Here is a 20,317-nt window from a genome sequence, read left to right on the forward strand (position 1 = left end):
AAAAAAAAAAAAAAAAAAAGAATACCAAACAAAAAGAAGTCAATAGATTTTTGGCCTACGAAACTGACCGGAAGTTGAAGAAATTAAATTTGTCAAGTCAACATATCAGCCCACAAAAATCATGCACTCAAGCTTGAGTGCACATTGTTATAAAAAAACTTCTCTATTTATTACCCCCCACCAAATCCTCCAAGTTCAGGTTCTTCTTCCTGTTGCACCCCAGAACTTTCCACTCTAATTCAATACGTAATGCAGAATTTGTAATGCGGAATCCTTTAACATCATGCATTACACATCCCATGTCTAAGAAGATGATGTAGGAAATACCCAATTTGTAAATTGATGAGACAAGTTATAATAGTTGGTTACTAATATAATTTATGCAATTATTTTTGATTTTCCATAACTTTATACAAATCTTTCACTGAATTTGGGGACATTATGATGTTTAGTGGATAATTCTTCCTTTCTTTGAGTTGCTATAGAAAAAAAGATTGGATGATTCTTTTATGATTGTTCATCACTTCCTCTAATATGTTATGTTTATGAAAAAACTATTCAATTTTAAATTGATTTACAAAATTTCGTAGGAGTAGCCTTCTCATGGAGGACCATGTGGATGTATTTGATAATTCATGAAATTTTTTATATACGTACCAACCAAAACAGAATCAAATTTTTTAAAGAAATGAAAGTTATATAAACTATTTTTATATTGTGAATATGTAATGTCTCAACAAATTATATAATAAACTGTAAAATAATTATAATTTTATTTGGTTAAAAAGTATAAGTTGGAGATGTCTTTTGTTTTTTGACTTTTTTTTTTCATTTCCTTATTAATACTTTTATTTGCAGAGAAAATATGTTCTTTGTTTCAAATATGACGACAAACAAAGTCATTGCACACAATTAGTATAAGAAACATATTGATTCATTTTTCCACAAACCGTCATTGAATTTGAACCATAACTAGATTTTAACCTGCGGTATACCGTGGGACAATTGTATAACTAATTTTTTTAAAAATTGTAATAATATATATATATATATATATATTTATTGTTTAAGTTGGTGTAATTATATTTTAGTAGTTAATTTTAGCATTTGACTGTAGTATACCACGAGATAGTTTTTTTTTTTACATAATCGTAATTTAATCAATTTAATATTATATATGTAATATTCTCATATTAATAAACCAAACAAATGAAATGATGATTACCCGTATTGGCTCACCATTTGACCCGTCCGCGAGATAGTATTTTTTTACATGATCGTAATTTAATCAATTTAATTATATATGTAATATTCTTATATTAATAAACCAAACAAATGAAATGATGGTTATCCGTATTGGCTCGCCATTTGACCCGTCCATAATAATTTATTATTGATGTAGAATTGCGTATCTTTTGAAATTGTCAACATGTAAATCATCAAAGGATTATCAAAGGTTTGCATTCTAGGATTTACTCCGTTTTGTACCATAAGACAATTTTTGTTCTTTAACTATTAATCTTTAGAAAAACCTATGAAATATGTGGAATAATGATTAGAAAAACATAAAAATACAATAAATGAGGATGTTATATCAAAGTATAATGTAAATCAATAACTTTACTCATGAATTTGACAATCCATAAAACATATTGACAGAATCATGGATCCTAAGTCCTAACACCCTAATATAGAAAAGAAAAAAAAAACGATATTAGAGAAGACAAAATATGAAAACAGGAAAAGTAAAAAAGACATAATAAGTAGCACATAAATCACTTTTTCGTTGGTATATAAGTCGCATAAAATTATTTTGGAATATGCGCTAACATGTATGAGTGTAAGTGCCATAAATAACTATATACCTTTATTATCAAGATATTTCATTTGCTTATCAATTTAGTAATCTATATTACTATTTTTAAATTTCATATCCAATAATATATAGATTTAAAACTTGTGATTAAAAAAGAAAAACAGAAATTAATTTTGTTCAGATATTTTAGGAAAATATTTATTTCTATACTCAATTATTGCTTTTTTTTTTTTTTAAATGTTTAATTATAATGGCATGAGATGTAAATATATCCCAACTCCAAGCCTTCTTAGCCAAAACTACTGCAAAAATAATACTCCTTCCGTTTCAATATATAAGATGTTTTGACCTATTTTTTGTTTCAAAATATAAGATGTCTTGTAACTTTCCATGCAAATTTTATTATATATTTAATCATCTGTAATCATTATTGATGCAATCTTTTTTATTATTGGTTGAATCTTTTTTATTTAAATATATATTATACTTTTTAAAAGAAAAATAAATTATCTTAATATGTGTCTTACCTCAAACATCATATATTTTGAAACGGAGGGAGTAATATAGATTTACAAACATACTGTATTTAGTACATTGGCACATTGCTACAATGCTTAGCTTCTTCTTTATGGACGTCGGCTTTTAACTAAAGTTCTTTGTAACATTTCGTCCTAATTGACCAAACCGAAATAACCAAACCTATGCAGCCGAAATTTTCAATTTGATTTCGGTTACAAAAACAAACCAACTGGCAACCGGTTATCGGTTATTACTGTAACTGTATTAGATTTAAAGGACAGACCCATTAAAAGCCCACTAAGTAAAGCCCAAAGCAAACAAAATCCGAACCCGCTCTTACATCCCAACCAATTCGACGAAAATTTAGCCTTGTCGGAATAAAAATCGTTTGTTATTTCGTTCGCTCGCTTCTCTAAATCTCCCTCCTCCGATCTGCTGGGGCGTACGTGGCTTCCTCAATGGCGGCACGATCCTTTTGGAGAACCCGTACGAAGCTTCTCGTTGTCGGTACCGCCTTATGCGGTGGTTCCGGTGCTGCCTTCGTTGCTTCCTCCGAAGACCCATCAACCACGCTCAAGCTTTGCACCTCCATCCCCGTCCGTCTCTACCGCAATACCGTAACCGCCGCCTCTATAGCTTTTGGTACGGCCAAAAACCAAAAAAAGCAATTAAAGGATAATACTTTACATGATTTGTTTTGCTGCAATGCCTAAAAAATATCACCTTTTTTGTTTTTTCAATTGATTTTGATTTGTGCTTTTTGATTAGCTTGGTGGTGAGATTAGAAAGCTTTAGGCTTGTAGAAGCAAACGTTAAATACGTTTTGTCTATGGCGTTTGGCTGATATTTACATTTGATTTAGTCGATGTATGAACGTTATGTTTTGTGGTTTGTGTTGTTTAGATTATGAATACTCATTGTTGGGTTTGGCTGAGGGAAGTAATGAGAGGGCTAAGGTCAAACATGAAGTCCACCTGAGGTCAGCTCAAAAGCTTCAAGAGCTTTGTTTTAAAAATGGAGGAATCTATATCAAGCTTGGCCAGCATATAGGACAACTAGTATGTTAAGCTAATCTTCTTTCTCTATTGCCATTGAAATGTCTGAAGTTTAGAAATTATTATGTTATATGTTAAGAAAACCAATGGGTTTTACGGTTTCTTGTTTCAAGGAATATCTTGTGCCTGAAGAGTATGTTCGTACTATGAGGGAGTCCATGTTGAACAAATGTCCGGTTTCATCGTATGAGCAAGTATGTGAGGTTTTCAAGAAAGAAGTTGGAGAGATGCCGGACGAAGTATGTGCTTTTTTTACATACCTATTCTTCATGTATTGAACCAGAGTTTTAATGGTTTAGCTATGACTGCATCTCTCTTGGCTTTTCAATTTGGCTATCGTATTTGATCTGCAGGTGTTTGCTGAGTTTGACCCTGTTCCTATTGCAAGTGCTTCTCTTGCTCAAGTTCATGTTGCTCGGACCCATGATGGAAAAAAAGTTGCTGTCAAGGTACTTCTGTTTACTTATACTATTGCGGAAGGGAAAGTTTTTTTGCAAATACGTAATCAAAGAGCAAATACTAAAAAAGTTGCTCTTGAATCTTTTTCGGCAGGTTCAACATGCGCACATGACAGACACTGCAGCTGCTGACACTGCGGCTGTGGGAGTTTTAGTGAATACCTTGCACCGGATATTCCCATCATTTGACTATAGGTGCAGCCACTTTCTCATTTTCTGTGTACAATTCATATAGTGTGAGGCTCTTGCAGTTAGCTAATACTGGCTCATGTATGCAGGTGGTTGTTAGACGAAATGAGTGAAAGCTTACCAAAGGTTGGTGTCTTTAGCTGATTCATAAGTCATAGCATATACGTTGTTTTCTTTGATAGGTTTGTAGAGTCTTGTATATGTTTATCTGTATATTATATTCATTTGTCGGCTAACGGCTTGCATCTTTTTCGATTAATATCTGAGGGACTTTAATGGTTTCTATTCTGAAGCATTTTTGCATGGTCTTTATTGAGTTTTTGCTGTCACTCGTTTGATATTTATGTGCTCTTTTTTTTATTAATGTAAATTTCATCAGGAACTAGATTTTATGGTCGAGGCAAAAAACAGTGAGAAATGTCTGGATAATTTTAGGAAGCTGTCTCCCCATATTGCAGAGTATGTTTATGCGCCAACGATCTATTGGAATTTGAGTACCTCTAAGTTGTTGACAATGGAGTTCATGGATGGTGCTCAAGTGAACGATGTGGCTAAGATCAGAAAACTTGGAATGCAGCCATATGAAGTATCAAAGCTGGTAAGCTGTTTCATCTTTGATCTTTAAGATATCATGCATTTCTTGAATTCAGTTAAATAACACCCAGTTGAAAAGAAAATAGTAATTGCCGTTCAAGTAAGAGTTTGGTAGTTTCAAACTTTGATTTGCTTTAAAATCTTTTTTTGTTGCAGGTGAGTCAAGCTTTTGCAGAAATGATGTTTAAACATGGGTTTGTGCATTGTGACCCACACGCTGCCAATTTGATTGTTCGTCCAGATCCTTCTGGTAAAAGGAACTTATATGGCAAGAGAAAACCACAGTTAGTGCTTCTTGACCATGGCTTGTACAAGGAACTTGACTTCAACACAAGATTCAACTATGCTTCACTATGGAAAGCATTGGTCTTTTCAGATGCTAAAGCCATCAAAGAACACAGCACAAAGTTAGGCGCTGGAGATGATCTCTATGTGCTATTCGCTGGGATTCTTACAATGAGACCATGGAAACAAGTCATCGACACATCAGTGGATCATTTAGTCATCAAAGGCAGCAAAGAAGATGTATCAGAGCTGCAGATGTACGCATCACAGTACTTCTCCGAAATCTCAGAGCTTCTCAGGAGATTGCCACGAGTGATCCTCCTGATGCTGAAAACAAACGACTGTCTCAGGTCGGTTAACAATGAACTAATGCAAGGATCGTCTCTGGAGTCGTTCTTGATCATAGGGAAAGTATCTTCCCAAGCGGTTTTAGAGGCCAAAAGATCTGAAAAAAAATCGTTGATGAAATGGCTTAAGGTATGGCTTGAAGGATTCTCAGTTGAAGCTAGGCTTTGGGTGATGCAATTTGCTCTTTGGCTCTTACAAGTCAGAAAATCCTTAACCCTATAATATAATCTCACAAATTTGATTAAAAGCGCTGCCTGCAGCCAAATTCATATTACACATGTAACACATCTCTCTCACTATTCTTTGGTAAGTGGGGTTCAAGATTATAACATTTATCATTCTTTGTATACATTTACACAGGCTGTTGTTATGTACACCAACAATAAATCAACTTTTCTATACATAATATGATGAGATTTGTATAATTTGTGTTTCATATTATAAATTTCTGTTGGGACATTTTTAAAATCAAATTGAACCGAGAATTGGTTACGTGCGGTTTGGTTCGGTTGGGGATTTGGTTAAGTCGAGAAAACCTTAATTATATTATTATATAAATGCAGTGGTCAGCCACCATCTTTGTCTTTTCGACACTCTCGAGTCTGTCTCTCTCTCATCTCTTGTCTTGTCTCCACCGCACTATTACATCCCCGCCGATCAGTAATAACATTTTCTCCGGTAAAGTCTCTATCTTTCTTCGTCTAATCAGTTCGATTTGTGACCTTAGGAGAGAAATTGAGTACCTTTTTCGATTGATGGGTCTTGGTTTTTTACGATATGTAAATCGATTGGGGGGGGGGGTTAAAATTGAAAAAGCTGTGATTTTTTTTTGTTGGTCTGATTATTAGATGGAAGAGATTGATGCAGTTCCAAAACCAGTTGTTGTTGACCCTCCATTATACGAAGAAGAAGCTGCTGCTGCTGCTCCTCCTTCGGCTACTCAGCGCCGGCTGGTGGTGAACGCCGCCGGTGAAGAGAACCATCTCATTCAGAGGATTCAGAGAGCTCTTGTTGAACTGCGTGAGTTGAGGAATCAGTTTAATGCCATTCTTAGGGAACTAGAACTCCAAGGTTTGTGTCTTTCTTCTTATTTTTCTCTGTTTGTTTTGTTTTATTTCAATTTCAAGAATTTTTTATGGTAATGCAGTAGGAGAAGACGAAGATCAAGCGGAGTCATCAGTGGAGGATCCAGAAGACTCTGATGATTCTTAGTATTGTGTGTATTAATTAGACTTTGTTTTTGTTTCTTTCTCATTAGTAATCTATTCTACATCATGTTTCTGTCTCTTCTCTGCCCTCGTGTGATTTAAAATCAGCTTTGTGTCACTTTTCAAATCATCAAAGCTAACAGCGTACCAGATGAACCAAGTACCAAATTGAAAGTACAAAGAGAAACTACACTCTAGATTTAATAAAGGTTAGGAACCATACATTCTAGAGAACATGCTATGCTGTTGCCTCTCTTAAATATTTTACCTTGACAACGTTTCTTGCAAGAATCGCATAATGGTCGAGAGATTTTACATTTGCCAAGAATTTGAATCTTCCCCCAATAGTCATAATATTGACCGAGCTTCATATATGGGTCTTCTCCGATTAAGCATTCAATATGAAAAGTGGTGAAGCACTCATTGCACCAGTAGAACACCTTTGTGCTTGTATCTTTTAGATTGCGTTCGCACACCTCACACCAATCTTTCTCACTTACTTCTTCATCACATGAAACTGTGAGAAAGTGTTTGTCGTGCTTATACCTTGCTTTGTATGGTAAAGTAGCACACTTGAAACAAACAACAAAACTGCATTTGATGCAATTTAGTTGTTTTTCACATGTTCTTTTGCATACGTGACATATGAGGTTTACTACTTCTTGGTCTAAAGCTAGGAACAAGGGATCTTCATGACCTTTGTAATCAAACGGCTCAACAATTGAAGCACATCTTACATCTAGATTGAAGGTGCATCCCTCTGTCCGACACTCATAGACAAAGCCACCACATTTACAATCACAAGCATTGCATGTGAAATAACATATACTATGTTCACTGGACTCTTTCAATGTAAGTGGATGAGGATGTAATGCATGTTGAATTCTACGAGGAGCCTTAGCACATTTTTCATGGAGGATGAACTCACACTCCATACAAACATAGAAGTTACCTTCATAAATAGGAAGGACACATGCTTGACAAACCTTATTTTCGTCATAAAGTAGGCTGACTTCAAGCCGAAGATGATGCTCATGAAGAAAATAAAGTATCACTCCTTTCGATATCACATTGAATGACCCAACATCTTGTGTTATATCGCCTTCTTCTGGTACACCTTCGAGCTCCTTTCCATCCCACACATTCTTCCCAGTAGCACATATTGGATGAACAACATAATCACTACACTTGTCATGACAAGTATATGCACCATAATCACCGTTAATTCTTAGACGACAAACTCCACAAAACCATTCTCTGAATGGAGCAGAAGGAATGTAGGAGATACGATGCTGGTGACGTGATATCTTGATGACGTTTGGGAAACTCATACAATCAATATGAGCTACAAAGTTGCATCTGAGACAAACGTAGGTGGGATAAATTTTTCTCAACAAACCACAAACGTTACAAGTTAAAGAAGTTTGTCTGGAGAAAAATGTGAGAGGATGGACATGTTTTTTTTGGTAGGTCTATAAGAAAGGGTATTGGATTCATCGCGCATGTTGGATGCATAAAAGCCTGACATATGGTACAATGATAAACCATATATTTTGCTCTTTTTCCGCAACATAAACACTCAATATTGCGAGCTTGAGGATGATGAAAGGAAAGTTGGAGAGAATGTTTAAGATGGTAAGGATTTTTGATTTTAAGTGACTGTGCCGAAATTTGAACCATGGCATCTGTAACACCCACCGCTAACATCAAATTCTTTATTATTGCACCAAAACAAAAGCATTACATGATGATCATCAGAATCCGTTGTTGTATGAAAGATGTACTCAGGGGAAGAATTGAGTGGAAAAGTTGCTGAAAAATGGACCACGGTTTTTCTACATCGTATCTTAGGGCATAAGAAAAGAGGCTGAAGAAGAAGGTCATGGGAAGAGGTTAGGGTCTGTGTTTGGGGTATGGGACAATATTTTGGGTGATGGTATACCAGAAATAGTTTACTATCTTTTTCCACCTCATGAAAGCCACCGCTAGAATCCATGATTGTGTTAAAAAAATATATTACACATGGATGCTGAGTTGTTAAAAGTGTGCTTCTACTTTATTTAGACTACTAGATCCTTAACGTGAAAACATGATGGTTGTTCTATTCTTTGTAGTGCAATAATGTTCTTCTTTACATGCAACTAAAGAATCAACTTTTCTTTGCATATAGTTTTTGTCATTTCTGAAATTTCTTGACTTCAAGATTCTATGGGCTCCGGTCAATCTTTGTCTTTGTCTTGATCAGTTTGCTTGTGTGTTCCATTAAATCTCTAACAAATCTTATAGAAAGTATGTGCTTGAAGATCAAGTTAAGTGTATCTTGTCGTGGTTTTAGAATATGTAAGCATTCTCTCTTAGTGAATTACTAATTACATGGCATGATGAAAGTGGAAATATTATTGAAACATTTATAAACAAAATAATATGACAACCACAACAACAACTGAAAATTCTTCTTTTTCCCCCTTGTCCAGTCGTTTTTTTTTTATAGCCTATTTTCTAGGTTTTCTATCGCTGACATCGCTGGATTTTCTAGTGGTTGATTTTCAGTCGCAAGTGTGGCACGACGACTCTAAACTTCTTCTCTCTTACCTGAAAACAGTCGTTGGTTTCAGATTTATTTCAGGTCTGAGTTAAAAAAACAGTTATTTTTTATGTCGTTGGATTAGATCGCTAGCGACCTGCAAAAGAACAATGCCTATATCTATAAATCCCAATACTTGTATTTATATTAATTAGAGTTAAGATATTATATTATGTCAAGAGATTCCAAGATAGAGTATAATATAATATGACACTAGCTAATATTTTTAAAAAGTTATGTTTCTCATTTTTCAAATATTTCTTTCCACTCTAAATCATATATATATATATAAAAGTAAGGTTTCACTCTTCTTACCCAAATACACGATACACTTAGCATTTCTTTATAAATCAAAATTATTAGATTTTCACCCGCGGTACACCGCAAGACTAAATTATAAATTATTGTATTTTAAATCATAATTTTTAATTTATTTACTTTTCAAATTCTCAATTAATTAACTTTTATCTAATTAATTTATAATTTTGTTTAGAATTTTTTTTTCTTCTTTTTACGTTTTATACATTTTATAACCTAATTACACTAAATTTGTTATTAGATAGAATATAAAATTTTAAAACACTTAGTTTTGTTTTCTATAATTAAACAGAGGTATATGAATATATGATATGTTAGTGTATATATTTTTTTTTTGTCAACCATTGTGCCACAACTGGCCGGCCCATTAACCAAATTCCTACATTCGTAGGAGCTGGGACTCGATCCCGGGTGTGATGGTGCCTTCTACAAATGGACTTACCTCCTGCCATATGAATATATGGTATGTTAGTGTATATTTTTATGTGTATACAATTTTTTTTTTTTGGAATATTAAGAATGTGTTGTAGTATGTGTAATATTTTGTAGTTCATATATTAAATAATTTATAAGTTAAGTTTCCAAACTATTACTACAAATCTATAGTATATGAAATAAACTAATAGTTTTAGTGTTGGTTCTATAGTCCAAACCCGCCATGCTAGGCGGATCACGTAACATGTTCAAAAAATTTTAATCTGCAAAAACTCATTATACAAAACCCGTGAAAGTAAAATATAATATGTGAGGCTAAAATTCACTTATTATCAAATCAGTTTTTCAAATATTTATTAAAGAACAATAGCTCTTCACTCACCTCCTTATAAAATAAGGAAATAAAATATGTATACATTTACAATTATGTTTGTTACCTTTTATAACACTTAGTTTCTATAAAAAAAATTGAATATAAATAGAGTTAATTTTGTTTATTAAATTAACTATTTAATATCAATGGCATACATGTAAATAAGTGACAATTTCAGGATTTATTTTATAAATGTCTCCAAAAATGTATATATAGATAGAATTTATTTTTTAATTAAGTCATAATTAAAATTATATGTAACTCCACATTAAATCATGTGTAATTCCTAGCCAATACTTTTTGAAACTTCATTCTCCCACTAAAATATAGTAACTATTTGATTAAAATTATATTATATTGTCCATAATTCATAAATTGATTGGTACATAATTAAAGCATATAAGTCAAAAAAGATTATACAATAGAATACAAATAGACTAAGCATGATCGTCAAAGAGAAACTACAGTTTTATTTATTTTATCTTTTTGAGAAACAATAATTTTTTTTTTTAACATTTGGTCCACAACAGATCCACCCATTAGGCAGACCCCTAAAATCGAAATTTATACAAATTTTCAAACAAATTTTCCATACAGTAATATGAACATGCTATACGACGGCTGTCTAAAGCATATATTCTCCCTAGACAACGGTTCTTGCAAGAATGACATAATGGTCGAGAAGTATTACATTTGGGAAGAATTTGTATCCACGCTCCCTTCATATAGAAATATTGACCAGGCTTCATATTTGGGTTTCCACCGAGTAAGCATTCAATATGACAAGTTGTGAAACACTCGTTGCACCAGTAGAATACTTCTGAATATGTATCTTTTAGATTAAGTTCGCATATTTCACACCATTCTTTCGCACGTACTTCTTCACCACATGAAATTGTGAGAAAGTGTGGGTCATGTTTATACCTTGCTTTGTATGGTAAGGTTGCGCACTTGAAACATAAAATAAAATTGCATTTGATGCAATTTAATGGTTTTAGACATTCTGTTATGCATACGTGGCACATGGGTTTTATTTCAGGGTCTAAAGCTAAGAACAAGGGATGTTCATGACCTTCGTATTTATAAGGCTCAGAAATTAGAGCGCACCGTACATCTAGCTTGAACGACGACCACATGCCTAGCTCGTATTTACACACATAGGCAAATCCAAGAGAAAGACAACCACAAGCGATGCAACTGTAAGTATATCTCTCATTTAAGCTTCTCTCATCAACCTCCAAATGTAGTGGATGAGGATGTAACGGATGTTGGATTCTACGGGGAGCCTTAGCACATGTTTCATGGAGGATGTACTCACGCGCCATACTAACATAGAAGTTACCTTCATAGATAGGAAGGCTACACGCTTGACAAAGCATGTTTTCGTCATAAACTTTGCTGACCTCAAGTTGGAGATAACGCTTATGAAGAAAATGAAGTATCTTTCCTTCAGATATCACCTCGAACGGTCCATCATCTTGTGTTATATCGTCTTCTTCTGGTACACCTTGCAGTTCTTTTCCATCCCACACATTCTTCTCTATAGCACATATTGGATGAACAACATAATCGCTACATTTGTCACAAGTATATGCACCATAATCACCGTTAGCACTTTGACGACAAACGCCACAAACCCTTTCTCTGGATGGAAGAGAAAACGTGAAAGAGATACGATGTTGGTGACGAGATATCTTGATGACGTGTGGGAAATTCATACAATCATTATGAGCTACAAAGTTACATCTGAAACAAACGTAGGTGGGATAAATTTTTCTCAACAAACCACAAACGTTACAATTTAAGGAAGTTTGTCTAGGGAAAAAAGTGAGAGGGTGGGCATGTTTTTTAGGTGGGTCTATAACAAAGGGTATTGGTTTCATCGCACATGTTGGATGCATAAAAACCTGACATATGGTGCAATGATAAAGGAGATAGCATGCACTTCTTCTACAATAGGAACACTCATTATCACGAAGTTGAGATCTATAATGGGAAAGTTGGAGAGGATGCTTAGGATGGTAAGGATGTTTGATTTGAAGTGGAGACTGAACACATTCTTTGTGGAAAGTTTGATTACAGTGTTCACAAAAGTAATAGTCTGTGCCAAAATTTGAATTATCGCATACGAAGCACCCACCACTGCTTTCAAAAGTTTTATTATTGCACCAAAACAAAGGCATTACATGATGATCACCAGAATCCCTTGTGTACTCGGGGGACGCATTGGGCAGATGAAAGGTTGAATAGATAGTAGACGGTGCGTGTTTCCTCAATCGTATGTGAGGACATAAGAAAAGAGGTTGAAGAGAAGGGTCAGCGGAGGAGGTTACAGTAAGTGTTTGGGGTATAGGAGAATACTTGGGGTGATGGTATACCAAAACTAGTTTACCATCCTTTTCCACCTCATGAAATGCACCGATAGAATCCATGTCACACTCTTTTAGTCTTTCTTTATTGTATTTTGTTAAAGACTCTTTTAAAAGTTTATTTTTATTGTATACAGGATATCAAGTTGTTAACATTTTTCCACTATAAATATACGAAATTTTGATTCCAAAAGTGTTCATCTAGTTCTGATTATTAGATTCTTAACGTGAAAACATGGTGGATTTTTGTTCTTTTCTTTGTAGTTTGTCATAATGTTCGACTTCCGCATACAATTTCATTCATTTCTTAATTTTTATGACTTCAAGATTCTATATTCGTGATCAATTATTGATCCAATTGACTAGCAGAAAATAAATTGAGACTTGATGAACTCAATCAATTAAAGAAACACTAGGGAAAATAAGAAGGTTTGATATGGAAAGTAGAACATTGTTAAAGTATGGCCAAGTAGTTTGTAACTTTGACATTGACGATATATACTTATTGAAGAAGGGGTTAGCAACATCTTCTCAACTAAATTTCCTTGAGCCTTCCTCTTCTCTTCTCTTCTCCGATCACATCAAAGCTTTATTTCTTTACTTTCCAGTTTATTCCGGTTTTGTTTCATAAAGCATTAAGTGGAGTTACTATTGATCCAAGTGCTGAGACAAAACTGTGTCACTGTTCTTTCTCACTGCTGGAGCTAATTCTAATGGATAAAAATTTGTCTTGTGGTTTAGAGTTCTTTTTTTTTTTTTTTCCTTTGTGTTAATGTTTTCCTGCAGCTTAACGAGGCGCTAACGTGGAATTCCCCTTTTGGCATGCTCATGAGTTGCATTTGAGACAAGCTATATCCATTAGCCTTCCTCCTTTTCTCGACCAAAAGTAAGAAAGCTCACTGTGATGTTTGGATTGGATTAAAGTATTCAAGTACTCATAGTGAAAATTTTGATTAGTTAGCTTTGTTAATTTGATTTTTTCTTTCTTTGTGTTTATTTGGCTCTGTGGGATTTGAAAGTTCAGATAACTGATGTGAAAAAAAAGTAAGGAAACTAATTGAATAATAGACGTCCCTAAACTGTTCTTGTTTCTCAGCATCATATCATCTTTGATGATTCGAGTTGTTTGTGCATCGCCATTGTCATGATGTTAAGAATCATTTATTTTAGGCAAACCATTAGCTTAATCATGTGTCACTAAAGGGTGATTGTTATCGTATAACTCTCAAGATGATGTAACAACATAAATCAGGATTGATGCATATAACAAATTGTGATATTTATCGATATGGATTGAAACTAAAACCTAACCATGTGGCCATTCGTGTTCTTGAATGGCTCTTGACAAGATTTGGCTATCGGAATTTGTTCGTTTTGTTATAAGGGAATAAATTACTAGAGAGAAGCGATGAGAACTGAGAAGGGTAGGACCAAAAAGTGCAATATAGTGGTGTTCTTCGTAATGGAAGAACAAAGTAGGGAGGAGAATCGTGTGATTTCACTGTGGTGCTTTTGAATTTTGATTTTGAGTTAGTGCCCAGGTTCCGGGAACCAAATTCTTATCTTAGTACATAAAAATATCTTGCGAATTATATTATAATCTCCATAAAATAATCGAATGAACTAATAAAAAGTTTCTTAGAAATTCTTGTTGCTTGTTGATTTGTTGTTCTCTAAAGAACACTCTAGTTAATAATACAACTCTGTTTAACGTCCTATAAGAGCTAAATTTGGGATTTTAGATATTTTTGTCAGCTAATAACAAAAGATCTATAACGAATAAAAACTCTAAAAAGTGATTATAATAACGCTGACCAAATCAAAAGGCAAATTTAGATATGAAAACATGAGATGATCATGCGTGTGGGAGAATTTGGTTCTGCACGGTGGCAAGTCGTACACCATATACCCTTTTTCCCTATTTTATTCAATCAACCATAAAGGTTATTACTAATAAATATCTCGAGATATTTCTGCACTAGAGAATCACAAGATCCTTATCTCTCTCTCTCTCCATTGTGTTTTTAATCTATAAAAAAATCCAAGAAAAAAGTGCATGAAAAGCTCTGTACTTTATGCCTCTCTCACCCAATCACTTCACAACTTCAACAATAATCCAACCTTCCCTTCACGAGCGTGTTCATTGACATCAGATAGATACGTCTACGGTGATACACACGCTCTTGTTACTCGTGTGGTGTTGAGACAGAACCTTACTCACCCTATATAGCCTAGGTGTCCCAATTTTATCAGAAGATATTTACTATAAATATCTGATTTCTCTCACACTGCGAAAATCCAAAACATAAAAACAAAAAAAAAAACAAAATTATTATGAAGAGGAACGGCGATACGAAACGGCGGAGGAGCGTGGCGGAGGAAGCAGAGCATGGAGGAGAAGATCCGGCGATGTGGGAGAATCTTGACCGGAATTTCAGACAAGTGCAATCAGTTTTGGACAGAAACAGATCACTCATCCAACAAGTCAACGACAATCACCAATCCAGGATGGCTGATAACATGTCGAAGAACGTTGCTTTGATTCAAGAACTCAACGGAAACATCTCTAAGGTTGTCAACATGTACTCTGATCTCAACACTAGTTTTGCTTCGGGGTTTGGAAAGAACGGCCACGACGGTGGTGGCGCTGCCGGAACCAGAGCTTGATGAAACCCGGAATCCTATTGTTTTCTTCTTAGTTGGACCGGCCGGTTTGAGAATTTTGAATCGGTCCGGTTCTAGCTATGATAAAAAAGTTATTATATATCTTAGTTTTTATTGCAATGATTGTCGTTAGAATAATCCGTGTGGGAGCAAACCCATCTATTGGGTTATTTTAATTATGGTTTCGAGTCTTTTTCAATGTGTCTCTACTGCAATTTCTCTAATGATAATAATAAGAATTAGATTGCTTATCTTTTTTCTGGTTTGATTCCATTTTGAGACTTTTCTCATGTGGCCTCGATAGCAACGAATGCTTGTGTTCAGATTGTTGCAACTTGGAGTAAGTAATTTCGTCACCTAGTGATGCAATTTGGTATAACATGTATATTGATGATAATGGTTTAAGAACTATTGTTTTCTATTGGCCGTGTGTCAAAAGTGTTTACACGCTGTGACAATACTCATACCCCCTGAAAGAGCAAGCAGAAACTGCAATAAATTATAACAGAGGTCATTATTTAAAATTTAGGAAAACTATTCAAGATTCACTAACAATTAGGGGTGGACATGGAATGGTCTTAAGAAGACTAAAGACCATTTTTACTTTAATTCGAATTCGAATCCGGTACAAACATATAACTGAAGTTAATCAATAAGTGCAATCATGTAATAGAGGGGAAAAGGGGCATAAGCATGTCAAACATAGAAGACTAAACCTAAGTTCCTTTCTATTAGAATGATAAGTCTAGCTAGTGCATCAAATAAGTAACCTCTATTCTAGTATTCTTCCCCCATCACCTTTTTCTGCTTGGGATCTCAGTTTTTGCCATAAGATTAAATAAATACTCAGATCATCATAAAGTAATCAAGTTCTCCCTCTCTTTCTCTCTGAGTGTATATATATAGATAATTTATGTTTGATAGGTTGGAGATCTAGCCAAAATCAAGCGGTTTCTTGTCGGTTTTTATGTTCAGTTTTATTTCCCATAGTGGGCAGAAAAACCAAAACAACAAGCAAGCATGTTATGTCGTGGTGGACACAAAATGTGTTTGATCATAAACATCAATTGATTGCATTATTGTTTATGTTACTGAAGGATACATTTTAGGGTGAATATGAAGAGGATGATGAATAAGTTTTCGTATTCCATTTTTCATTAGATGTAATTGACAAATTAAAGATTATGTGATTATCCGAATTTTGAGCTAACTTATTTAGTTTCAGAAATACACTAGATAATCAAATCTAGGGGTTTTCGATGTTGACATAATACTTCATTTATTACAGACTCTGTACCACCTTGACATCTACTGGCTATGCCTTCTCCAGATATTTTGTTTTTTTTTTGGAACATGATGGTGTTCATCGGTTATGTGATGGTGGTGACTATGACATAGTGCATGCCCTCGACCATATAAATCGTCGGAGCAATATCTTGTCCTTTATATTTGTTGTCTTATTGGACCATTGGATTTTGTTTCTTTCATCAAACTAAGTTATGTAAACCATTTTTCTTCATAGAATTCCCTATCTTATATGAGCTTTTTTTTTTTCAAGAAGTTCATATAGAGGCTAATCGTTTGAATTCTAGGGAAAACAAATGACTTCGTCGTATTTTCCAAATTAGCAACATCGACTGTCGATTGTGGCATAACAGTTTTCACCAATGTGTCCGAACCCCATTACAATTCCAAACCCAATAGTATTTTAGTGGAGTATTGAGTTTTTTTTAGTCTATTTAATCAAACTCGTATGGGCTTCCGGCTTCACTAGTATATCTTATTGGATAATTTAAGGTTAATTAAGCAAGTTGTGTTTGTGTATGTCATCGAACTTGTGTGAACATTTGTTTTAGTCATCAAATTGTAATCAATTTCTCGTTAACAAAGTCGAAATTTTCCATATATTTTTGGTCTAACAAAAAAACTTTGAACTAAATATCCGATAAAATAGGTCTTTACAATTCAAACGAATACGACACTTGCTCATAAAAGTCCAAATGATGTTGCACACAACCACACATATGCCACACCATTTATTAACATGTATGTTGAGGTTTTGATTTTTATGCATTCTTCTTCTGCCACACGAGCGCTCTCTTTTCCAAAACTGATATCAGAATGACTTGCGTGTGTTTGTGCATAATTGATAAACCTAGTTCTATGTCAAATAAAGACATTTTAACTATCAAAATGTACTATACACTTTCTTTGTAGCCATGATCCATCAACGTTGGACTGAATCTTACATCTTATAAATTAGACTTAGACACCACAACTCAATAATACATCGAGTGACGAACTATCCAATTGAAGAACAATCCAACCAACCAACTTTTCAAAAATGTCAACCCCTCCCAAAATACCATTACCAATGATTAGCTAAAATAATAAAATAAATATATTTAGAATATTTTAAACTTAAAAATCATTTCTAAAACTAGAAATTTAGTATATACTTATATATGTACATAATCAGTAGGTAATTAATGACAGACTAAAACCAAATAATTTGTGGAAAACCTGATTTCCAATTGAATCAGTTAGCCTTGTCTCTAGCTATATATTTCCAAAATTAATAATCAGGATTCAATCAAAGGTCTTACCACTCCAAAACTATTTCTTTATATGGTTCAACAAACCTGATTATATATATAAATACAACAATCTCAAGATCATTGTTCATATGGTTGAATAATAAAATATTAACTCCATTCAAAGATATCTGACAATATAATCTTAAAAAAAGGAAACAAAAAACATTGGAATAATCATTGAGTAAACAAACTCATAAAAAATAAAATAAGATAGCAGAAGAGCAGAGGGAACAGAGAATACTGAATCCCTTAGGCTTCAAGCGATAGAAACAATTGATAGCACATTAGGTACCACCACAGTCCAGATGTCATGTCCCGTCACTCATCTATATGAAAATTAAAACTATTGAAAAAAAAAAATTTCTCATCAAACCCCAAAAAAAAAAAGTTGTGAAAAAGTTTCCAATTTAACCGATCACAAAGCTTAGTAATTACACTCAATGCCACTCCTCTTCACACTTTCTCTCGCTTCTCTCTCTTCTCTCTCTTCTCTCTCCCAATTCCTCCTCAATCTCTCTCTCTCTCTCTCTCCCTCGATCTCCCAAAATCTCTCTCTGTTAGGTTTTTTTCTCCAGCTTCTGGGTTTTTATCTCCGTAAACTGTAGTTAGGGTCTTGAGCTCCGTTCCTCGACAATGGCGGTTTCTTTGAGAAACCTCGTGTCTTCATCTTCTTCTTCTTCCTTTTATTAAAAAAGTTAACTTTACTCTTTTTCTTCTTCCCTTTCAACTTCTTAGTACTTTCAAATGAGAAATTGCTGCAAAATGTATTTGCAAGTTAAAGTTTTTTAAACTTGTGAAAGTTTCGATTTTTCGTTTCAATTTGTAGAGACAAAAAAAATAATTTTAACTTTTTTAGGATAATTTTTTTCCGTTGGGAGTAAATTGGAAGCTAAGTTAGGTTTTTTTTTTTTTTTTTCTTAGTCTGTGTCTATTTGATCTGTAAGTTTGGTGAGAAATGAATCGAAGTTTTAGGGCAAAAGAGTCTCTATTGCTTGATTCAGCCGAGAGGCAAAGGCAACAGCTTAGAGCTTCTTTGATGGCTGAGAAAGATGAAGAGCTTTCTATGTTTCTTGAGATGAGACGTCGTGAGAAAGAGCAGGAGAATCTTCTTCTTAACAACAACCCTGATGAGTTTGATTCTCCTTTAGGTATGTGTCTGATATGATATGTTTTTTGTTTTGTTTCTTTCTAAATTTGTGGCATCATGTTGTTTCTGAGTTTGGTGAAGAAGGTTGTTGATTAGGAATTGATGGGTGGTTTGATCTGTTTTAGGTTCAAAGCCTGGAACTTCACCGGTTTTTAACATCTCAGGTGGTGCTCCACCACCTCGGAAGACTGCTGCTCCTGATGATTTTCTTAATTCTGAAGGCGATAAAAATGACTATGAATGGTAACTTTTTTTAGTTGCAATTTTTCATGTTGAGATGCTATGGTTCATAATTTCTCAGTGTGTGAACATATTCACCGGTGATGGTTTGAATTTTCTTAGCCACCTTAAGTGGAAGCGGTTTAAGTATTCTTTGTGATAGTGTTAGTTAGTGATTTGCTGTATCTTAACCATGAGGTTCTGAAGTAATGTATATGTGGTAGTATTGTTGATAATTGATGTATGTTGCCTAGTAGTTTTGTTTCCTTGAAGTTGTGTTGTTTCTTCACATTTTATCATATTGTCTATGTAAGGCATCTGTTGAATCTAGTAAACTCGAATTTGGGGTCAGTCCTGCACTGGATGCTTATCAAGTTTAGAATTTTGCTGCATAAAGTGATCATCATCTTTGTGAATGATGCAGCATATTGTGTTATGTCTTTCATATGCTTTCTTAAACAGTATATCATTTATCTGTTTATTATTTCGACTCTAACTTCTCCTTGTGTCTTTTGAAGGCTTCTGACCCCTCCAGGTACTCCTCTGTTTCCATCGCTGGAGATGGAATCACATAGGACTATAATGAGTCAGACTGGTGATTCAAAGAGTCGCCCGGCTGCATTGACTTCTCGGGTAAGGATGTTATTGCTTATTGTTCTGACCTCTTTTATCAACTCCTGGATACTAGATAAACAACCTAAAGTAGTGCAACCAGTGTTATAATAAAGCTCTGCTATTATTGTTTTTATGAACCGCCACTGCTGGTTTAACCTGCCGCATCAGCCTGTGACGTTTACATCTCAAGTTTCATAGATTTTTTTTTTGTTTAGAGTAGCACACTTTCAGTTAATATCCTTAATCAATTGTTTTATGTTACACAGTAATTGAATGTTTTAGTTGTTCGATCTCGGAACCTTTTGTTTTTCTATATATAGAATCATTACTTCGTTATGGTAACCTATGATTTATCTGTCGTAGCTGGCGAATTCCTCAACAGAGCCTGCAGCAAGGAACCATTTAACATCTAGGCAACAAACTTCTTCTCCTGGATTGAGCTCTTCCAGTGGAGCAAGTCGTAGACCTTCATCATCTGGAGGACCTGGATCAAGACCTGCCACACCCACTGGAAGATCATCAAC

The 20,317-nt window shown here is 34.3% G+C and overlaps 5 protein-coding genes and 1 pseudogene across 5 annotated transcripts in view; 4 read left to right on the forward strand and 2 right to left on the reverse strand.

The window, feature by feature from the left end:
- On the forward strand, window positions 2,707-5,689 carry LOC104785409 (putative ABC1 protein At2g40090). Its single transcript, XM_010510615.1, has 8 exons — window positions 2,707-2,977; window positions 3,239-3,393; window positions 3,504-3,629; window positions 3,744-3,839; window positions 3,943-4,043; window positions 4,127-4,163; window positions 4,417-4,635; window positions 4,788-5,689. Exons 1-8 carry the CDS (start codon window positions 2,794-2,796, stop codon window positions 5,484-5,486), a joined length of 1,617 nt encoding a protein of 538 aa, XP_010508917.1. The 5' UTR covers window positions 2,707-2,793; the 3' UTR covers window positions 5,487-5,689.
- Window positions 5,858-6,628, forward strand: LOC104785410. Its single transcript, XM_010510616.2, has 3 exons — window positions 5,858-5,942; window positions 6,113-6,335; window positions 6,412-6,628. Exons 2-3 carry the CDS (start codon window positions 6,113-6,115, stop codon window positions 6,474-6,476), a joined length of 288 nt encoding a protein of 95 aa, XP_010508918.1. The 5' UTR covers window positions 5,858-5,942; the 3' UTR covers window positions 6,477-6,628.
- Window positions 6,673-8,468, reverse strand: LOC104788858 (annotated as a pseudogene).
- LOC104785411 lies at window positions 10,635-12,672 on the reverse strand. Its single transcript, XM_010510617.1, has one exon. It carries the CDS (start codon window positions 12,612-12,614, stop codon window positions 10,734-10,736), a length of 1,881 nt encoding a protein of 626 aa, XP_010508919.1. The 5' UTR covers window positions 12,615-12,672; the 3' UTR covers window positions 10,635-10,733.
- Window positions 14,802-15,470, forward strand: LOC104785413 (protein EARLY FLOWERING 4-like). Its single transcript, XM_010510618.2, has one exon. It carries the CDS (start codon window positions 14,886-14,888, stop codon window positions 15,216-15,218), a length of 333 nt encoding a protein of 110 aa, XP_010508920.1. The 5' UTR covers window positions 14,802-14,885; the 3' UTR covers window positions 15,219-15,470.
- Window positions 18,288-20,317, forward strand: part of LOC104785414 (uncharacterized serine-rich protein C215.13-like) — a 5,700-nt gene continuing 3,670 nt past the window's right edge. The window contains exons 1-4 of the mRNA XM_019245690.1: window positions 18,288-18,960; window positions 19,085-19,202; window positions 19,697-19,811; window positions 20,157-20,308. Coding sequence (XP_019101235.1) covers window positions 18,768-18,960; window positions 19,085-19,202; window positions 19,697-19,811; window positions 20,157-20,308 — 578 coding nt within the window. The 5' untranslated portion in view covers window positions 18,288-18,767. The remainder of the gene's footprint in view (window positions 18,961-19,084; window positions 19,203-19,696; window positions 19,812-20,156; window positions 20,309-20,317) is intronic.

Source organism: Camelina sativa, chromosome 5, assembly GCF_000633955.1.
Source record: "Camelina sativa cultivar DH55 chromosome 5, Cs, whole genome shotgun sequence".
In the NCBI taxonomy this organism is placed as follows: domain Eukaryota; kingdom Viridiplantae; phylum Streptophyta; class Magnoliopsida; order Brassicales; family Brassicaceae; genus Camelina; species Camelina sativa.

Excerpts from the sequence above, each read along its gene's own strand:
- LOC104785409 (XM_010510615.1), top strand. The coding sequence starts at position 2,794 with ATGGCGGCACGATCCTTTTGGAGAACCCGTACGAAGCTTCTCGTTGTC. Across the intron at positions 4,044-4,126 it reads TTCCCATCATTTGACTATAG|GTGGTTGTTAGACGAAATGA; the intron begins GTGCAGCCACTT and ends TCATGTATGCAG. Across the intron at positions 4,636-4,787 it reads CATATGAAGTATCAAAGCTG|GTGAGTCAAGCTTTTGCAGA; the intron begins GTAAGCTGTTTC and ends TTTTTGTTGCAG.
- LOC104785410 (XM_010510616.2), top strand. The coding sequence starts at position 6,113 with ATGGAAGAGATTGATGCAGTTCCAAAACCAGTTGTTGTTGACCCTCCA. Across the intron at positions 6,336-6,411 it reads TAGGGAACTAGAACTCCAAG|TAGGAGAAGACGAAGATCAA; the intron begins GTTTGTGTCTTT and ends ATGGTAATGCAG.
- LOC104785411 (XM_010510617.1), bottom strand. The coding sequence starts at position 12,614 with ATGGATTCTATCGGTGCATTTCATGAGGTGGAAAAGGATGGTAAACTA.
- LOC104785413 (XM_010510618.2), top strand. The coding sequence starts at position 14,886 with ATGAAGAGGAACGGCGATACGAAACGGCGGAGGAGCGTGGCGGAGGAA.